The sequence below is a fragment of the Grampus griseus genome (genome assembly GCF_964374135.1).
Source record: "Grampus griseus genome assembly, chromosome: 1".
Classification (NCBI taxonomy): Eukaryota; Metazoa; Chordata; class Mammalia; order Artiodactyla; family Delphinidae; genus Grampus; species Grampus griseus.
This window is the reverse complement of record NC_139017.1, coordinates 9,199,087-9,216,706: the sequence shown is the minus strand read 5'-3', so window position 1 is coordinate 9,216,706 and position 17,620 is coordinate 9,199,087. Positions and strand designations below refer to the sequence as shown.

General features: G+C 41.4%; 1 protein-coding gene across 1 annotated transcript; it reads left to right on the top strand.

Moving 5' to 3' along the window:
• Positions 1–546: 546 nt before the first annotated feature.
• Positions 547–17,112, top strand: RGS13 (regulator of G protein signaling 13; the record flags this gene model as incomplete). Its single annotated transcript, XM_082662875.1, has 4 exons — positions 547–611; positions 3,845–3,906; positions 15,622–15,788; positions 16,927–17,112. 4 exons carry the CDS (start codon positions 547–549, stop codon positions 17,110–17,112), a joined length of 480 nt encoding a protein of 159 aa, XP_082519001.1.
• Between the last annotated feature and the right edge of the window lie 508 nt (positions 17,113–17,620).

Sequence of the window (17,620 nt, the reverse complement as noted above, 5' to 3'; positions counted from 1 at the left end):
ACCTGAATTTTAAAGTCCAAGTCACGCTGACCAGAGTGGGGAACGCCAGGTAGGCAACACTCCACTCAGCACCCGCCCTTAAAAAGGCTTCTGTTTTTATTTGGCTGTTTACACTATTTTGTTTGGTTAATTACAAAGAGGCCAATTCTTGTTCAGTATATTGAGAGATCTTTCTATAAACAAGAGTTCTCCAAAGTGGGAAGACTTGGGAGTTGGTGAATTCATTGCTGGGAGCCCCTGCATGGAAAGATCTTTTTCAGAGAGCTGTATTTTTTGAAAGCTGTTATTAGAGAACGGGTGGGCCAGATGAGTTCTAAAATCACAACTCGAAGCACTTATATTCCTATAAAGCATTTATGAGATGAGTTATTTTATTCTCTTCCCTCCTTCCCATCCCCACCAGTGGTTGTGTTCCATTAACTTCAAGAACCCATCCTTATTATTTTATGATTTATAACTTTGTCTGTTCTTTAGAAATTGACTCTAATATATAATCATTTTAAATCACTAGATTATACTAAGTATATGCTGCATTTCTTTAGAAAAATGAGCAGGCGGAATTGTTGGATTTGTAAGATGTGCAGAGATGACTCTAAGAGGCCTCCTTCAAAGTAAGTAGCATGTAAATTCTATTACCGTTATCATGTATATTTATCACATGATAAGTAGGTGTATGTTTATTCAACTGCTGTCTTAATATATTTTGTTCAGAAAGTAAAATTTGCATTTACACGTAATTCCACTAGAAGGGCAACCATGCGTTACACTAAGGTTCCATTTTCATTATTCATGGTTCACACTTGAGAATCCAGCAAGGTTAATGTTTTTAGAGAGTCTTTTACAAACAGATATTCTTGGGTTTTTTTTAAAGTCTTATATTGTTAAAATTTTATATGTTAAAATGAGATTCTTTCATCCAAACTATTTACATGGTTCAAACCCTCTATCTACAAAGCGCCAGACCTTCGTCCGTGGTCGGAAGAGGTGAGACTGGAGGGGTAACCAAATGCTCACCAAGCTCCCAGGTCTCTTCTACATTTTGCCATAACTCAAAGTGAAGCCATTCAGGTGGGGCCAGTGGCTATACTAAAATGGAAAGCGGAATGCCTGAGGAGGGTAACAAACCATTTGACTGGATTTGCTCACCCTGAAGAATCCCCAGGCTGAGGATCCCTGTTAGGTTAACCTGAGAGCCTGACCTCATCTGCATGGAGACTCAGTCGTGGCCACACATCCCTGCTGCAGTCGGAACTCCTGGTATGCAGGCTCCCACCCTGAGGTATCCAAACATCCAAAAATGCAAACCACCTACTGTGTGTTTGGAGGATGCAGAGTCTCCAGTGGTGGGTGGGAGAGACAGGAAGACCCAAAGCTCAGCATTGCAATTGACCAGTTGAGGCTGCTGAACTGCACAGGCCTGTGTGAGGAGGAAGACGAGAAGGCTGGTTTGGGAAGAGCTTCCTTCTCTTCTGCTGACGATTCCCATAAAGCATCACCATCCACGCTTGCCTTCCTTCTACCTGCCCTGACACCCACCATCAGGGCCAGCGAAGGCCAAGGAAAGAGAATTCACATTCCTCACAAACCAAGAGATGACAGTCATTTGATAAGTGCTTAATGTTCTTGACCTAACTTAATGTTCAGGGTAACTTTGTGGATAATAAAACTGAAGCTTGGAGATTTTAAGTTAGACCAAAAGCTATCAAGTCCAGCACAGGAATCAGAACCCAGGACTGTCAGACTCCAGACACTCCTCATTCCTCTCTCCGCAATGTTGTGATGTCTCAGAATGCTCCCGTATCTGTTTGGTGCCTGCTCTCTCTCTGTCCAGAAGAAAGGAGGGGACACAAAAGTGGAGTCTGTTATTAGAAACTCCAGTGGATGAGGGGACAAAGGTGTTTAGAATTACCCTAAGGGAAACTGGTAGCCACGGGACCGCATGAAATTGGTGAAATACTCAGGAAAAATTACAAGCAAAAATGGGATTCAGCCAAAACCAAATTTTACTTCACAGCTTTACCCCCAACCATAATTACCCCAATCACAATGCATCTCCATAAACTCATGACCCTTAGAGGCACAGGTACTCCCTTGCCAACAATCACCAACACCAAACTTTGAGCTAACCCAGGACAGTGACGGCATCTCCTCTCACGCTGTAGCTTTTCTTCTCTCCTACATGACAGTTAGGTCTGCAGGACACCTTGCCAAGCACTTTTCATTTCGACGGATTGGCAAAGGTGATTTTAGGTTTCTGTTTTTAAAAGTTCTAATACGAGAAAGGAACAACGAGTCTGACACCGTTGCATGGAAATGTTTGTTGAAAACAATCTCAACGGCAGTGCACTGTTAAGCCTCAGTGCTGATGTGAACAGTCCATCTAGAACTAGCAAGTACCACCTGAACTTTCAGAAAACAAAGGATATTTGACCTTTCTAGGACTCCCAATATTTTTCTGTGTCCCAGGTTACTTTTTAACCTCTTTAACTAATCTTCTTTCGTTATGTTAAGTACCTGCTAATGCAGATGGCTGTCACCTCAACACTGAGTACTGAGCTAACTATACCAGGTGATAGCCAATGGGCAGTGCTTGCTTGTATCTATAGTGGCTTTTGATTAGATGCGGTTATTAAAAATAGGAAAAGTAAGAACGTATCATAAACTGAGTGGCAATGAACGGACTGAGTATTTCAAAGGAGGGAAAGAAAGTGATTCTAATGAACAGTCGCTTACCAATTCACCTCAAAAAGCCCACCAAAATGAAAGAAATGAAGTCTCGAAGCCAGTATCTTCCACAGATATTTTCAAAATGGTAAATAGCCTTTTTCATATGTTTAGGTCAAATGTAACTTGACATATTATTCACAGTGATAAAAACTAAAACTGTCAAGGTAAAAACATATAGAGCAAATAACTGACCAAGAAAATATTTATACATAATAAATACAAAGTTATGCATACCAATAGGTTTTGTGGATAAACTCTAAGAGTCTAATACATAAATGAGCAAACACATTGCTGGTGGTAGCGGCATACAATGTATAACCTTTTTAGAAGCACTGATTCTACTTCTGTTAATCTCTTAAGGAATTACCTTGACTGTGGGCATGGCAAGCCTCAATGACAGCTGGGTTATTTTGGTTTTATTGGTGAAAAATTAGAAATGATCAAAACACTCATTGAGAATAATTATGTAAACTATGGAATGCCCCCTTGTAGAACACTTCATGGTCACTATAAATGATACTGACTCCCAGTGATTATAAATTTACAATTACTCATCTAAAGATAAGAGAATAAATATCTCCCTAATCAAAAAAATAAATTTACAATTATAAATTATAACACTATAAATTGTGAAGACATAAAAGGCTTATTAAAAGGGTATATATACCTATGTATATGTATGTGTGTGTGTATATACACGTATATACACACCCCACACACATATAAAGTATGCGCACACATATGCAGAGAATGATTGCTTCTTGGTTAAAAGCACACAAACATGCATACAACCAAAAAACTAAAAAGAAATACATCAAAATATTAACAATGGTAATCTGGGCCGCAGAGATTATAAAACTCTGGTTCTTTGTCTTTTAAAATTTATTTTATCAGATTTTCATGTTTTTTCTGCTTTTATATTTTTATAATTCTAATCACTTAGAAAGTAAAAATAAAACGTAAAAGATCACTGGGAAATAAATTTCCACCCAAAACTACACACAAATAGAGTATAACTATATTTGGGCATTATTTTCAAGATAGCATATTTCTATTTAGTTCAGAAAAAGTTTGAGAATATTTTAGTGCAATGAGCACCTTTTGTTTCTTTTCAAAGCCTTACTTTGGAGGAAGCATTACAGTGGGCCCAGTCTTTTGAAAAGTTGATGGCTACGAAATGTGAGTATCATGTACATATCATTTTTTTAATAACTAGTCAGTTTTATTCTCGGAGGAAGATGAGGGAACTTGGTGATGTATGTTTGCTGCTCTTCTCATAGCCTTCTAAACGGCAACTGCCACGGTTACAAAAAGAAACCTGAAAATAGTTTGCCGTGTCAACCAGTACTATTTTCTTTGGTGTGAATTAAAGCAAGATTAGTCATTGTGAATACTTATTCTTCACAAGTATATGTGTAAAATCCCTTGGAAAATATGCTTAAATAGTAACACATACTGAAATATACTGCCTTCCTCTAGCTTTCTAAAGTTATAATTTAAAAAAAAAAACTAACAATTTCCTCTTCTTAGTGCCTTGAGACGTAAGAATAAATTTGAGTTTTGATATTCTAAAAATCCTCAAAGTTTGCTTCTAACTTTATCAGTGACTGATTTAAGTGGGACTGCATATAAGTCCATAGTTAGTTATATATAAGTGTCAGAATTCAGATGGTATAAATGGAAGATGATAGCAGTGGAGGTGAGGAAGGTAAAGTCAGAGGCTCAACACAAGACAAATGAAGGAGCAGTCAACTGTGTCTGGGGTAGGAAACTGGGAGGCTGTAGGAAATAATAAACACCAGAAGACAGGTACAGAGAAAAATTAGGGCGCACTCAAAGAAAATGCCTCTGTTTGCTGAACTTGGTACTTTTTTCAAAATGCAGTTTGTTCCCCTCAAATGTCTGCTAATGATTTGCTCTATACCTTCTTTTATTTGAGATTCCCTGTTAGCTCCTCTGTGAACGTTTAATCTGTTTACATCTATTGACTGTGGGAGGGGAGTTAGCTGTGATACCCAAGGTTTAAATTGGCAGGGGTGCCAGCAGTTATTCTGGGCAGGGTGCTTCCTGTCCCCCAAGGCTCGCCATGTTCCTGGGGTGCTGCCTGCTTTTCTCGACTCAAGGGCTGAGCCCCCACTCCTGTTCGGAGACAGCTGTCGCCACCTGGCCTCGAGGGCCGTGGCACAGGTGCGGACCCCGGGCTACTCCTACTGAAACACCTTAGCCAGCCGGCCTGGCTCTTATTCCACGGCGCCCACAGTGCTGGGACCCACAGCTCCAGGCTCTGTCACCACCTGAGGGCCCACCTCAGGTAGCAGCCCTCCCCAGTGGGCACTGAAGGCCACGCTTTCTTTCTCTGACGCCACCATCCCCGCCTCTCACTTTTCAGGTGTACCTCCTAGTTTGTGATCCGGTTTGCCAGCATGATTGCAAATTTTAAGATATGTATCCTTTTGGTCAATTTTAGGACATTGGTATAGGAGGAAGAGACTAAAGTGTATGTTCAGTTGGCTATCCTGACTGATCCTCTGTTAATAATTCAGAGTTCGTCCCAAGCCCCAGTAATCCATATTGTGCAGCATTGCCAGATGAATCTCCCTCTTGGAGTTTATTATTCTTCATCTGCAAAACGGCATAATATCATGTATCCTTTCAGCATTCCTGTGCAGGTTAAATATACACCCCCTCGCTCAATGCCTGATACAGAGGAGACACACAATGACTGAGAGTTATTTCTCTTAGAAATAAAGCGCTTGTCTTGAATAGCATTCCTTTTTCTCTGCTGCCCACCCAAAAGTCCAAAATCTCCAACTTGGTTTTCAGGACTCTATACCCAACCTAACGCACTTTCTAACACTTACCTCCAGCTCTGTCCCTACACGTGACATGCCCTTCTGCCCTTGTGATGTCTGCCCCATCTTCTACATGTCCAACTCTCCTGGTTCAGGCTTTTGCCTATCTGTCTCCTCTATCTACCCTGCCCATCCTTAAAGGTAAAATTCAAGTTCCACTTTCTCCTCTTGGAAACCTCCTGGAAATATTTTTCTCTCTCTTTTCTATTTGATAGTATTATTATTTACTTTGCTTCTAATTATAGCAATTTCGTGTACTGGGTTTTTTCCCGCAGCTGCTTTCTCACTAGATTGTAAATTCCCTTAGCGCACAGATCACTTCTCATCCACCTTTCATCTTACCTCCCAGAGGCCGAAATTGTGCTTTGTACCTAATGGGCATGCAATAAATGTTCAATGAATAAATACAAGACAAATATTAGTAAGAAGAGATCAAAACGCCAAACCATATTGTGTAAGAGTTTCTGTGCCAATCCTGGCAGCCTCATAAACTAAGTGAATAAAGTTAATTACTCAGAAAAAATGTTCAAGTGGGATCTTGGCTAGAATTAGCAATTTAGAGATCTAGCATCATAAGAATAAGTAAAGTCTAAAGAAAAGATGAGGACAGGAAGACAGCATACTGCTCTTTACAAAAATCGCCAAAAACAGGGTACTAACCTTACCAGAAATTGAATTACTGTGAAATTCATGTAAAAAATTCAACAATCATGTAATAAAAAGGTGATAAAACAAATCATTCTACGGGACACGCAATCAGAAAGATAAAACTAAGAATACAAACATTAAATGTGCCAGAGAATAGACTGCGTTTACATTAACTAAGCACAGGAGTAAAACGCATCCTCTAGCTAAGACACACAGATGCCTCCACACAGATTAAAAAGCAATTTCTAAGAATATGTAGTTCAGAAACCCACATGGCAAAGATTCTCACAAGAGGCAAATTTTGAGCTGGGACTTAAATGACTCAGATTGTTGTAAAATGATAAAGAGTTCTGACTGTAAGTACTTTAAAGATAGGAAACGGTTTTAAAAGAAGTAAGTACAGTGAAGACAAATGAGTGCTTCTTTCAATGAAGAAATGTAATGTGTAGTATTCCTCGGGATTTGGTGTGAAGACTGGTCTCATTAAAAAAAATCTCCACAATGAATTAAAGAGATAGTACCCTGCAGAAGTTCCAAGTTTACAGATGATAGAAAGTCCTTCAAGTTTCCAAACATCCAAGATTTTAAGGAAAAAATTATTTTCAAATGGGCATAAAAGTAGTAATAACTTTTTTTTTTTTTAATTTTATTTTTGGCTGCATCGGGTCTTCGTTGCTGCCAGCGGGGGCTACTCTTCGTTGCGGTGCACGGGCTTCTCATTGCGGCGGCTTCTCTTGTTGCGGATCATGGGCTTTAGTCACGCGGGTTTCAGGAGTTGTGGCGTGTGGGCTCAGTAGTTGTGGCTCGTGGGCTCTAGAGTGCAGGCTCAGTAGTTGTGGCGCACAGGCTTCCCGGACCAGGGCTCGAACCCATGTCCCCTGCATTGGCAGGCGGATTCTTAACCACTGCGATACCAGGGAAGACCAATGATCCCCTAAAAGCTGAGGACTCTACAAACTGGAAAGGTCAAGACTAAAAAATAATTAAAATCAAAACTTTGATTAATCAAAGTTTTATATTTGATTTTGATTAAAATATCAGAAAAGAATGCCAGAAAAGAATGCAGAAGGCTCATACATAAATAATATTTTTTGGCCAAATCTCAAAATATGAGGATAGAGGTTTCCCACTAATATTCGAGTAAAGTATGCTTAATATAAATAAAAATAAGTTTAAAACGGCAACTAATGCCCTTGGATGAGTCATTCAATCCTTCCATGTGTCTGGCTGACCTTCCTGGCACTGGACAGTACAGTGAAAGAGGCCTCGAGGGTCACTGTGCTCAGCTCATGTGCACCCTCTAGAGGGAGGAGAGAGACAAACAGGAAAGCCAACTAATAGCTTAATTAATTCCAGAACGTAGTAAGTACTTTGAAGAAACTAAAACCAGGTCGCATGACAAAGAAAGACAGGAGTAAGAGGGAAATTCAACGGGATGATTAGAGACAAACTGTCCGAAGGTGTAAAATTTGAGCTAAGAACTGAATGACGAGAAGCGGCCAGCCATACTGGGGTCTGGGGGCAGAGCGGCCCAAGCAGAGGAAAACCATGTTCAGAAGACCCTGAGATATGAATGAAGCTAGTGTCTTCAATTAAGCAAAGAAATTCAGCCTAACAGGAGCACAGGGCCTTACAGGCCACATGAAAGACCTTAAATGCAAAGTAACAAGCATTAATGTGCTTCGAGAAATACCCTCTGAGGGTGGGGGAGGGCAAGGGAGGGGAGGAGATTAAGAGATACAAACTACTGGGTATAAAACACAGAAGACCCAAGGATGCAATGTACAGTATAGGGAATACTGCCAATGTTTTATGATAACTTTATATGGAGTATGATCTATAAAAATATCAAATCACTATGTTGTATCCCTGACACTAACATAATATTGTAAGTCAATAAAAGTATGCGCTAGTTCTCTTCTGAAGAGAAGCAGAGAGACTAGTTAGAAGGCTATTTCAATAAACCAGGTAAGACTGGAACTCAGTAGGGAAGACAAAACCTGGAGTAATTAGCATATAGATGCTAATCGAAGCCATGGCCCTATGAGTCCACTTAGAGGGAGAGTTCAGAGAGAGGTGAGCACAGACCCAGACGTGGAGCTTAGATGCACACCAATATTTCCATATCCAGAGAAGAGGAGGAGTCTGTGAAGATGTTAAAGGAGCATCAAGTGAGTGAAGAATGACCAGGACAGCATATCATCATGGGAGGCAAAGAAGAGAGCGTTTCAGGAAGGGAGGGGTGCACTGTGTCTAAGGCTGCTGGGAAGTCAGGTAAGATGTGGAAGGAACAGCGACCATCGGGTGTGGCAACGTGAAGTCAATTGTGCCGAGATATGAGCAGCCTGGGGGGCATGGTGGAGATGGGCTGGACAAGAGGAAGCAAGGCAGATGATACAGGGAATTATTTACATAAATATTGCTGTAAAGTTCATCAGAGAAAAGCACAGAGACTGGAAGGAAGTGTGAATGCGGTCCACATTGGGCGTAAAGAGTCAGTAGTTGTTATTGGTTTTACTTGGGAAATACAGCAGCATATTTGCAGACGATGGCAACCATTAGAGAGGAAGAAATGGATGACACAGAATAGAGTGGAGGCGACTTTAAGAGCAAAGGAACAGGGAAAGCAAATCAGGTGGGAGCCACAAATGAACTCTTTGGCCCACCCAAAAAGCAACTGGGATCCTTTCCTCTCGGGAGGAGAGTCAGGAAGGGCAGGTACCAGCAGAGGTAGGTTGGTTGATTGGGTGGAGAGAAGGTGAGGGAATCTCCACCTAATCAAACCTGTGTTCTCAGCTAAGTTTGAAGCAGGGTCATCAGCAGCTGAGGAGAGGATGAGTTGGCATTGTGAAAGGAGGGGATAGGAAATAGTTTCTGGAGAGTTGGAGAGTCACGATATTAGGGGAGGATAGTAGGATGACAGAGGGTAATGCTGAGTGCCCATTTTAAAATTTGCAGTGATGATTTCAAGTGAGAAAGTACAATTGTGTATTCTTCCATGGCCTGTTGTGTGCACTCCAGCACAGACACAAGAGCAGACATACAGTTAAGCCCTTCTGGATCGGCAAGGTTTCTGAATCCCAGAATTTGCATCAATCTTAATTTTGGCCAAAATCATCCTTAAATGTACTGAACGCTTCCCTCCCTTTCACAGTGATCACAGTCACCATGGACAGCCTTGGAAATGCCAGATGGAAAGTGTAGGATTCTCGTAGTGCTGAAGGCGCCGTAGTGCATCACGGCAGAGAGTGGACACTACAAGTCACTGGGGGATGTTGTCGTTCCCTCCTGTGTGTTCCCTCGGCTCTCCTCGTCCGTGAGATTCTGTGCTGCTCACTGGGGACTGGCAGCTCCCTACACCACCCTTTAGTCTCAGCGCTGCTGCCCACAGCTGTTGCCATGGTTCCCCTCGCCATCCCTCATACTCCCCATGCTGCCATGCCTCACCCTTCCCACTAGCACTTTTGTCTTCTTTAACTTCTCACGCATGTCCTCACCTTGCAGGGAAAACAACAACAAACCTGGCCTTCTGTAGACCTCAATGTTCAGTTAGTACATTTTCTGTCTCGCTCTCAAGAAACCAAAAAGTAACAACTTGTCAGGTATAATCCTCTGTCCTTTGGTGCTTCCTGGATGCTGAGTAATTAGAGCCTGCCTCTTTACTTTTCAAAATCTACAGGCAGTCTCTTTAAAATACAGAAGCACGAGGGATCCAAAAGCCTGGATTAACAAACATTTCTTTACTGGGTACCTGTTACCTGTCAGGCAGCACGCAGGCGTGGGGCACGCAGAGGTGAGTGACTGCCGTGCTTGTTCTCAAAGGGCTTGCAGGCAAGCGGAGAGTAAGAGAAATAAATCAACAAACAGAACAGACTGTGGTACAGAGGGAGATACAATGAGAATGAAAATAAGTGCGGACTAGGTGCTGCTTGTCAACTGACAGGAAGCACTTATCTAACCTGCTGTGGGGACAGGGGCTTCAGAGAGATTTTCTTCAGAAACTGAGATACCAAACCTGAGTCTTAGATCAGGGTATAAAGCCCGCCACACATACAGCAGGAACTGCATATACAGCAGCATGGCAGTAACACACTACCTGGCCAGGAAGAGCAAGGTGCAAACCAGGACGGTGTTCAGGCATGACAGGATGAGGCTGGAGAGGTAGACAGTGCGGTAGCCTCATGGGCCTTGCAGCCACTGCCGAGAGGTAGGGGTTTTACCATTAGAGCAATGGGAAAGGTTGAAGGCTATAAATAAAGGGCCATGGCCAGATTTTCGTTTTACAGGTTTTTCTCTAATAAGAGTGCAGAAAAGATTGAAAGCAGATCAGATGGATAAACTTAGGCTTTTTCAGATTAGATATTTTACAAATATTCCCCCAAAATCATAAACAAAAGTAACATGTAAAAGTAAAACCGAAGATAATGCCATAAGTAAAACAGATAGTGTCTTTAATATACAAAGAGACCTGGAAATTCAAGAAAACAGTAACAATGCAAAAGAAAAATGGACAAAAAAATGTGAAATTCACAGAAAGAAAAGAAATGGTCTGGAATAAAGAAAAAATGTTTAAGCATTAATATTTTTAAAACACAAATTTAAATAACTACAAGTCACTAGTCTTACCCAATCTGATTGGGAAGGAAGGAGTGTGTAGACATGTCAACACTGCTATTACTAACGAAAAACAATGAAATATTTCTGAAAGCAATTTTACAATAGGTATCAAGAGTCTCCAAAAATATTACATCATCAATCTAGTAATTCTACTCTTTTAATTCTAGGGAAGTAATTAGAGACGCAAAGATTTATAAACCAAAATGGTCAATGTAGAATACGTTACAACATATAAAGGGGAAATAATCTAAATATTCGATAATGGTAACACGGCTAAATATAATACAGTGTAGTAGTCCTGCAATGAACTGTTACATGACCTTTAAGAGTAAACAGGAGGAAAAAAAAAGAGCAAATAAGAGAAAGTGTTTGCTACACCATATTAAGTATGAAAGAGTGATACAAAATTGCTTTCATTGTATAATGCCAATAAGGTAATTTGAGAGTGTGTCTGTATTTGTGAAGATGAATGAATACTGTTTAGGTAGAAAGTTAAATGAATACTGTTTAGGTAGGAAGTTAAACATGAACAAAGGACTGAAAGAGTGAAAGGAAATATATCAAGTTGTTAACAAATTTCTGTATTTAAGTTGCTTTTATAATAATACAGCAAACAGAAGTTAGGAGAAAACCCAGAAATGATTAATATCATACAAGCCAAACCAGAGAATTTCAATAAAACAGACTTATTTTAAAACTTCACAGAGGCTGGTAGAATTATGGAATTCATTTTCCCCAGTGGTACATATTAAAAATAAAATGGATTTAACATAGTTTTAGACACTTTTCTGGTGGCAGACTGCCACACAGCCCATTTTTAGGATTTAATGATGCCATGAGCCTTGCCGCCTTGCAGAAAACAATCCTGGAATAGATGGGCCACCATTCTGACTCAGACAAGAGGAATGTCATGTTTCCTTTCTATTTACATGAAGATACCAGCATGTGTCACAGAAATACTAATTTCAGTGACTAAGTTGTAAAGAACACACTAGGGAGTCCCAAAGGCACCACTCTCATTCTTCAAGGAAAAAGCGCACACTAGGTGTGACATAAATCTAGTTCTTCCAGCTTCTCAGTTTAATGAGCAGTTCTCCTGTTTATCCCTATTACTCTGATCAAGCAGAATCACGGTCTCTGGAGCGTTAGTGCTCAGAAAGGAGCATCATTTAAAACCTCAGAACGGGCCGCACTGGGCTGCATCGCCTAATTTGGAAAAGGCTTTCCCACCTTCTAATCCCCTTGTTGTATGAGTCAATAGAAATTCTAAAGTGAGCAATTCAGTTCTGACTTTAATAACTGCTTGGATTCCTGGAACACTTTCTTTTTCTTATAAATTTATTTATTTATTTTGGCTGCGTTGGGTCTCCGTTGCTGAGCGCAGGCTTTCTCTAGTTGCGGCGAGTGGGGGCTACTCTTCCTTGCAGTGCATGGGCTTCTCATAGCGGTGACTTCCCTTGTTGCGGAACACGGGCTCTAGATGCGTGGGCTTCAGTAGTTGTGGCACGTGGGCTCATAGCCGTGTCTCACGGGCTCTAGAGCACAGACTCAGTAGTTGTGGCGCACGGGCTTAGCTGCTCTGAAGCATGTGGGATCTTCCAAGACCAGGGCTCGAACCCAAATCCCCTGCATTGGCAGGCGGATTCTTAACCACTGCGCCACTAGGGAAGTCCCCCTGGAACACTTTTGTACAACTATTTTCAGCTGCTTAACTTACATAGCATAACAATTAGCCTAATGAAGACAAAATTCTATAAAACATACCAATCATGTGAGCTACTTGTTCTACACACCAGAGTCCTATCCATAATATCAGACAAGTTCAAGCGGTCCAGGTCAGCTTTCACTAGGATATGATACAGTAATACGTGGTACTACAATCTCACTAATCTACAAGAAAGGTGCATTTCTTGTTCATGCTACACAATGACTGGGTCAACTGTAGCTCTGTTGCAGGTCTTTATTCTGGCCTTCAGACTAAAGGAGCAGTTCTTCCAGAATGCGTCCTTCTCACGTTTTTTTTTTTCTTTTTTGGGGGGGAGCAATGGCAGAACCACCTGATAGTCCCCCTGAAGCCTTCTGCCCGACCTGCACATGACACTGTGCATGGGTGTCACTGGCTGACACAAGTCCAACAAGCAAGGCTGAAATACGTGGGACATGAAAGTACAATCCTCCTCCAAGAAGGGCAGGAATAACTGAGAACAATACCACCGTCTACGGCATCGGGTATCTATATAAAAATATATGTGGGGCTTCCCTGGTGGCGCAGTGGTTGAGAGTCTGCCTGCTGATGCAGGCGATGAGGGTTCGTGCCCCAGTCCCCGAGGATCCCACATGCCGCGGAGCGGCTGGGCCCGTGAGCCATGGCCGCTGAGCCTGCGCATCTGGAGCCTGTGCTCCACGGCGGGAGAGGCCACGGCAGTGAGAGGCCCGAGTACCGCAAAAAAAAAAGAAAAAGAGTTAAAACATATATGTGGCACCACACGGATGGGCTCCTCAGCAGAGGACTTGGGAATGTTGAGAACTGTTGAACCATTAGGCCAGCCCCAGAAGACCCTTCCTCCACTCAATCAGGAGGGAAGGTGAAAAAGGCAGATACAGATGCAGGCAGCTTCTAGAATAAGAATCCCTAAACATTTTACTATACAGTTAAGCTAAACATAAATATAAACACAAATTCGGAATACTATAACATGTAATCTAACACTGGTTTCCAAATTATCCCCCCACCTGCCCCCCACCCCATCCGCTTAACCCACGCAAGCAGCCTGGTGGCTAAGTCTCATTCCAGGATCTGTAGATGTCATCTGGTAGCTTGTTTTTTTTCCTATTCCATAACTCATTTATTTTAGGATCCTTATTTTCTGTTCCTAATGAAGCACTCAGTCAAAATTTCTCTAAGTACAAAGTATAAAAAATTGCTTTTTATTTTCTTAAATAGGCTTCTAATTCTTTCAATATACACGGCAAATTACTAGCTTCCAGCTTCACTTGTTGTGCCAGAAATGGCTTTCTGTTTTGATTTGTTTTGTTTTTTGGCTTGCCTACCCATTCAGCTGTTTCTCTAACAGGAATACCAATTGCTACATCTGTATTCTCTGACCCCAGCTTTCTGTGTCTGTGGTGAGGTGAGGCACATCTTAAAGTTAATTGTTGTGAAAACAAACTTCTTGTTTTAAGTGTAAGGTAAAATATATTCCCCCGTTGGGTAGAAATACCAAATCCATATCCTTTCCTTGTTACATTTTTATACAAGCCCTACCCCCATCTCGTCTGTCCTCTCAACTCAAACAATGCTTCTTTTGAACCATCTCCCACCCAATGTCGTGAAGGCTACACTTGCTCCCATGATACTAATGAACCAATCTCTAATTCTGTGTCTTCCTAGGATAGCCCATTTCTTGCAGATCACCAGCTTTCCCCAACCCTAATGCCTCCTTAGAAGGTGTTATTAGAATCTGCCTCTGTTTGAGTTTTTTTCTTGAATACAGAATACCTTAATTTTTGTCTTTATTTTTGTATCAGTGCTGACAGAGCAGTAGAAGCCAAGGAGTCAAGGAGCCTGGCTTTCTGGTGCTAGGAAACTCATTAGATCCAATCTCTAATGTGAAGATCTAGGAAAATATGATTTTACTCACCATTGCTATTCCCTCTGATTACTAATATTTCTTGTAAAAGTTAACAATACTAAGATACTGTTAGTCAAAATCCTATGTTTCATCACGTGTTCAATACGCCTACATACACATTTCTGTCACTGTCATTGGAAAGTTACATTGCCTTATCATTTAGCAATTCAATTTCTCAGATATGCCAAGAGACTTCCTAGTCACCAAAAGAAGTTTAATATTTTTCTCAGAGGGTTCATCTTGAATCTTGAGAATACTTGATCCCCCCAAAGATTCTGACTAATGTGTTAGATTTGTGAAAACTCACTTAACCCTCTTCTTCAAACACTGGTGCCCACAAGATAGTGGCTCAATTGGGAAAGTTCCTCCCACACGTTTGCCCCTATCTTCCCACTTCAGAAAAGACCAGAGCTGAGGATGCCCATTGATCCTGGTATCAAGTGTCACTTAATGGTTGTTCTGCACATCCTCACTGTCCTGTTCTGGATTTTGAGGTAGTTTCCAACACCCTATCTGAATTCCATTCCCTGCCTCATCCTTCATTTCTGGTGTGAACCATAAACCATGGATATGAAGTTGAATTGTTCATTATCCATGTTCTCCTGCTCTAACTGGATATGAGAAACACCCCAGGCTACACAGCCTCATCAGTTTATCACTTCTACATGGTCTGGACATTTTCCTTTCAACCCTGACCTGCCTGTTTAGATTCTAAACCTTGCTCTTATCCTCCAGGTTGTATTGAGGTTTTAGATTTTTCATGTCAGGTTCATGATCAGAGCTCTCTCCCACTGAGGCCATTTAAGTCCTGTTTCTGGGTCCTTGTGACCTATTCCATCCTAGACCCAGCCACACTAGTGGGCATTTTTCTCTGAGTAACACAGAATAAAGGAATGAAGGAATGATCCCACCACTAACTGGCACTGTCAAAACATGCTTCAGATGCATAGATGTAACTAAGATGTAGGGTGTGTGTGTGTGTGTGTGTGTGTGTGTGTGTGTGTGTGTATCATTATATAATACTCACTTGTTAAATAATTTGGAAGCTCTGATTCAGATGTTAGTTTTAAACTGCATTACATATTGTTCAGATATTTTTAGGATGCTGACCCAGGAAAATAAAATGATTTCTCCTCTACTTTTAGATGGTCCGGTAGTCTATGCAGCATACTTAAAAATGGAGCACAGTGATGAAAATATTAAATTCTGGATGGCGTGTGAAACCTATAAGAAAGTTGCCTCACAGAGGAGCAGAACTTCTAGGGCCAAGAAGCTTTATAGGACTTACATCCAGCCACAGTCCCCTAGAGAGGTAACCACACCTGACAATGCCGGCAACCGGAAATCAATACACCCCAGGAAAGTGTTAGTGTCTGTCAAGCACACGTATGTGCCAGCACTTTACATCCAGTACCTCCTATATTGCTATGTAGTCAGTATTGTTAACCTTATTTTACAGATAAGAAACCTGAGAATCTGAGAAGTTAATTTAACTTCTTCAGTGTCACACAGCAGTTAAGTAGGAAAGTTAGGCCTGTCTGGCTCCAAAGCCTCTCCTCATTAAGTTATCTTAATTCCCAGGAAAGTGAAAAAAAAAAAAAAGAAGTCCTGTAAAAACTGACTCTGCTACAAGAAACAACTGATAGAATAGACGTGGTGACTTCCCCAGTGGGGGTGGGCAAAGTGTGCCATCACCACTCACCTTAGTTTAAAACCAGCAAACCCAGCGAACATTCACACCGACATGCCTGCCAATCACTTACAACTGGAGGAAGGAAATAAAGAGTCATGAATGAAACGGACACCCTGAGACTCCTGCTGGTGGAGAGAAAACGAGGAATGAAAGTTCTGGTCAAGAGGATAAGGGTAGAGGGTGGTTCATGAGATTCCTGTCTTCCAGGAGAGTCCAACATTACTGACTTGTTCCTCAAAACTCTTGTCTGGAAAATACTTGGTTTATTGAATAACCACTTCTCTCCTCTATTTCTCCACTTCTCTTCACTTTCTTCCCATTTCAGGGCATAGTCAGTTAAATCAACGTTCATGACTGTTTAAGGAAGATAAACTTCAAAACAGCCCCGATTTCCCTTTTCTTTAAAAGAGGCCTCCATCTCATAAACTCCTTGCTTGCAGACTCCACTAACACACCATTTGCATCTGCCTAAGGAAGCAACGGTTTCTGGTATTTCCCTGGTCTTGGCCCTCATGTTTTGTTGTGGCGGGCGGGCAGGGGGGGTGTTTTTTTTTTAATCTGGGATGTGGAGTTGGATGTTTACTTTTTCAAAAGCAAGTAGCTTATCTCTTATCAGTCTTTTAAGATATCAGTGAAACTGCAAACAAAATTACCCTATTCCACTGAAAAGGAGAGGAGGAAAAAAATTAAACCTTTCCATTCCATTTTCAACTTCAATTATGCCTACTTATGTTCTACATGTAATTTCACTTTTCAGATTAACATTGACAGTTCGACAAGAGAAACCATCATCAAGAATATTCAAGAACCCACTCAAACGTGTTTTGAAGAGGCTCAAAAAATAGTGCATATGCACATGGAAAGGGATTCCTATCCCAGGTTTCTAAAGTCAGAAATGTACCAGAAACTTCTGAAGACTATTCAACCCAACAACAATTCTTGACCACCACTCAAAAGTTTAAATTGAAGCTGGTATACTGAAAGTCCTGGCTTTGTGCTTTTAATATATATATATATAAAAAAATCTGGGCTTCCCTGGCGGCGCAGTGGTTAAGAAGAATCCACTTGCCAATGCAGGGGACACGGGTTTGAGCCCTGGGCCGGGAAGATCCCACATGCTGCGGAGCAACTAAGCCCGTGCGCCACAACTACTGAGCCTGCACTCTAGACCCCATGAGCCACAACTACTGAAGTCCGCGCGCCTAGAGCCTAAGCTCTGCAACAGGAGAAGCCACCGCAATGAGAAGCCTGCGCACCACAACAAAGAGTAGCCCCCACTCGCCGCAACTAGAGAAAGCCCGCGTGCAGCAACAAAGACCCAATGCAGCCAAAAATAAAAAAATTAAATACATAAATTAAAAAAAAATCAGAAATGGAGTAGGAATGAAATAGAAGAAATCAAACTATAAATTGATTTCTAGTTCTCAAAGAGAAACAGATCCTGAAAGGAT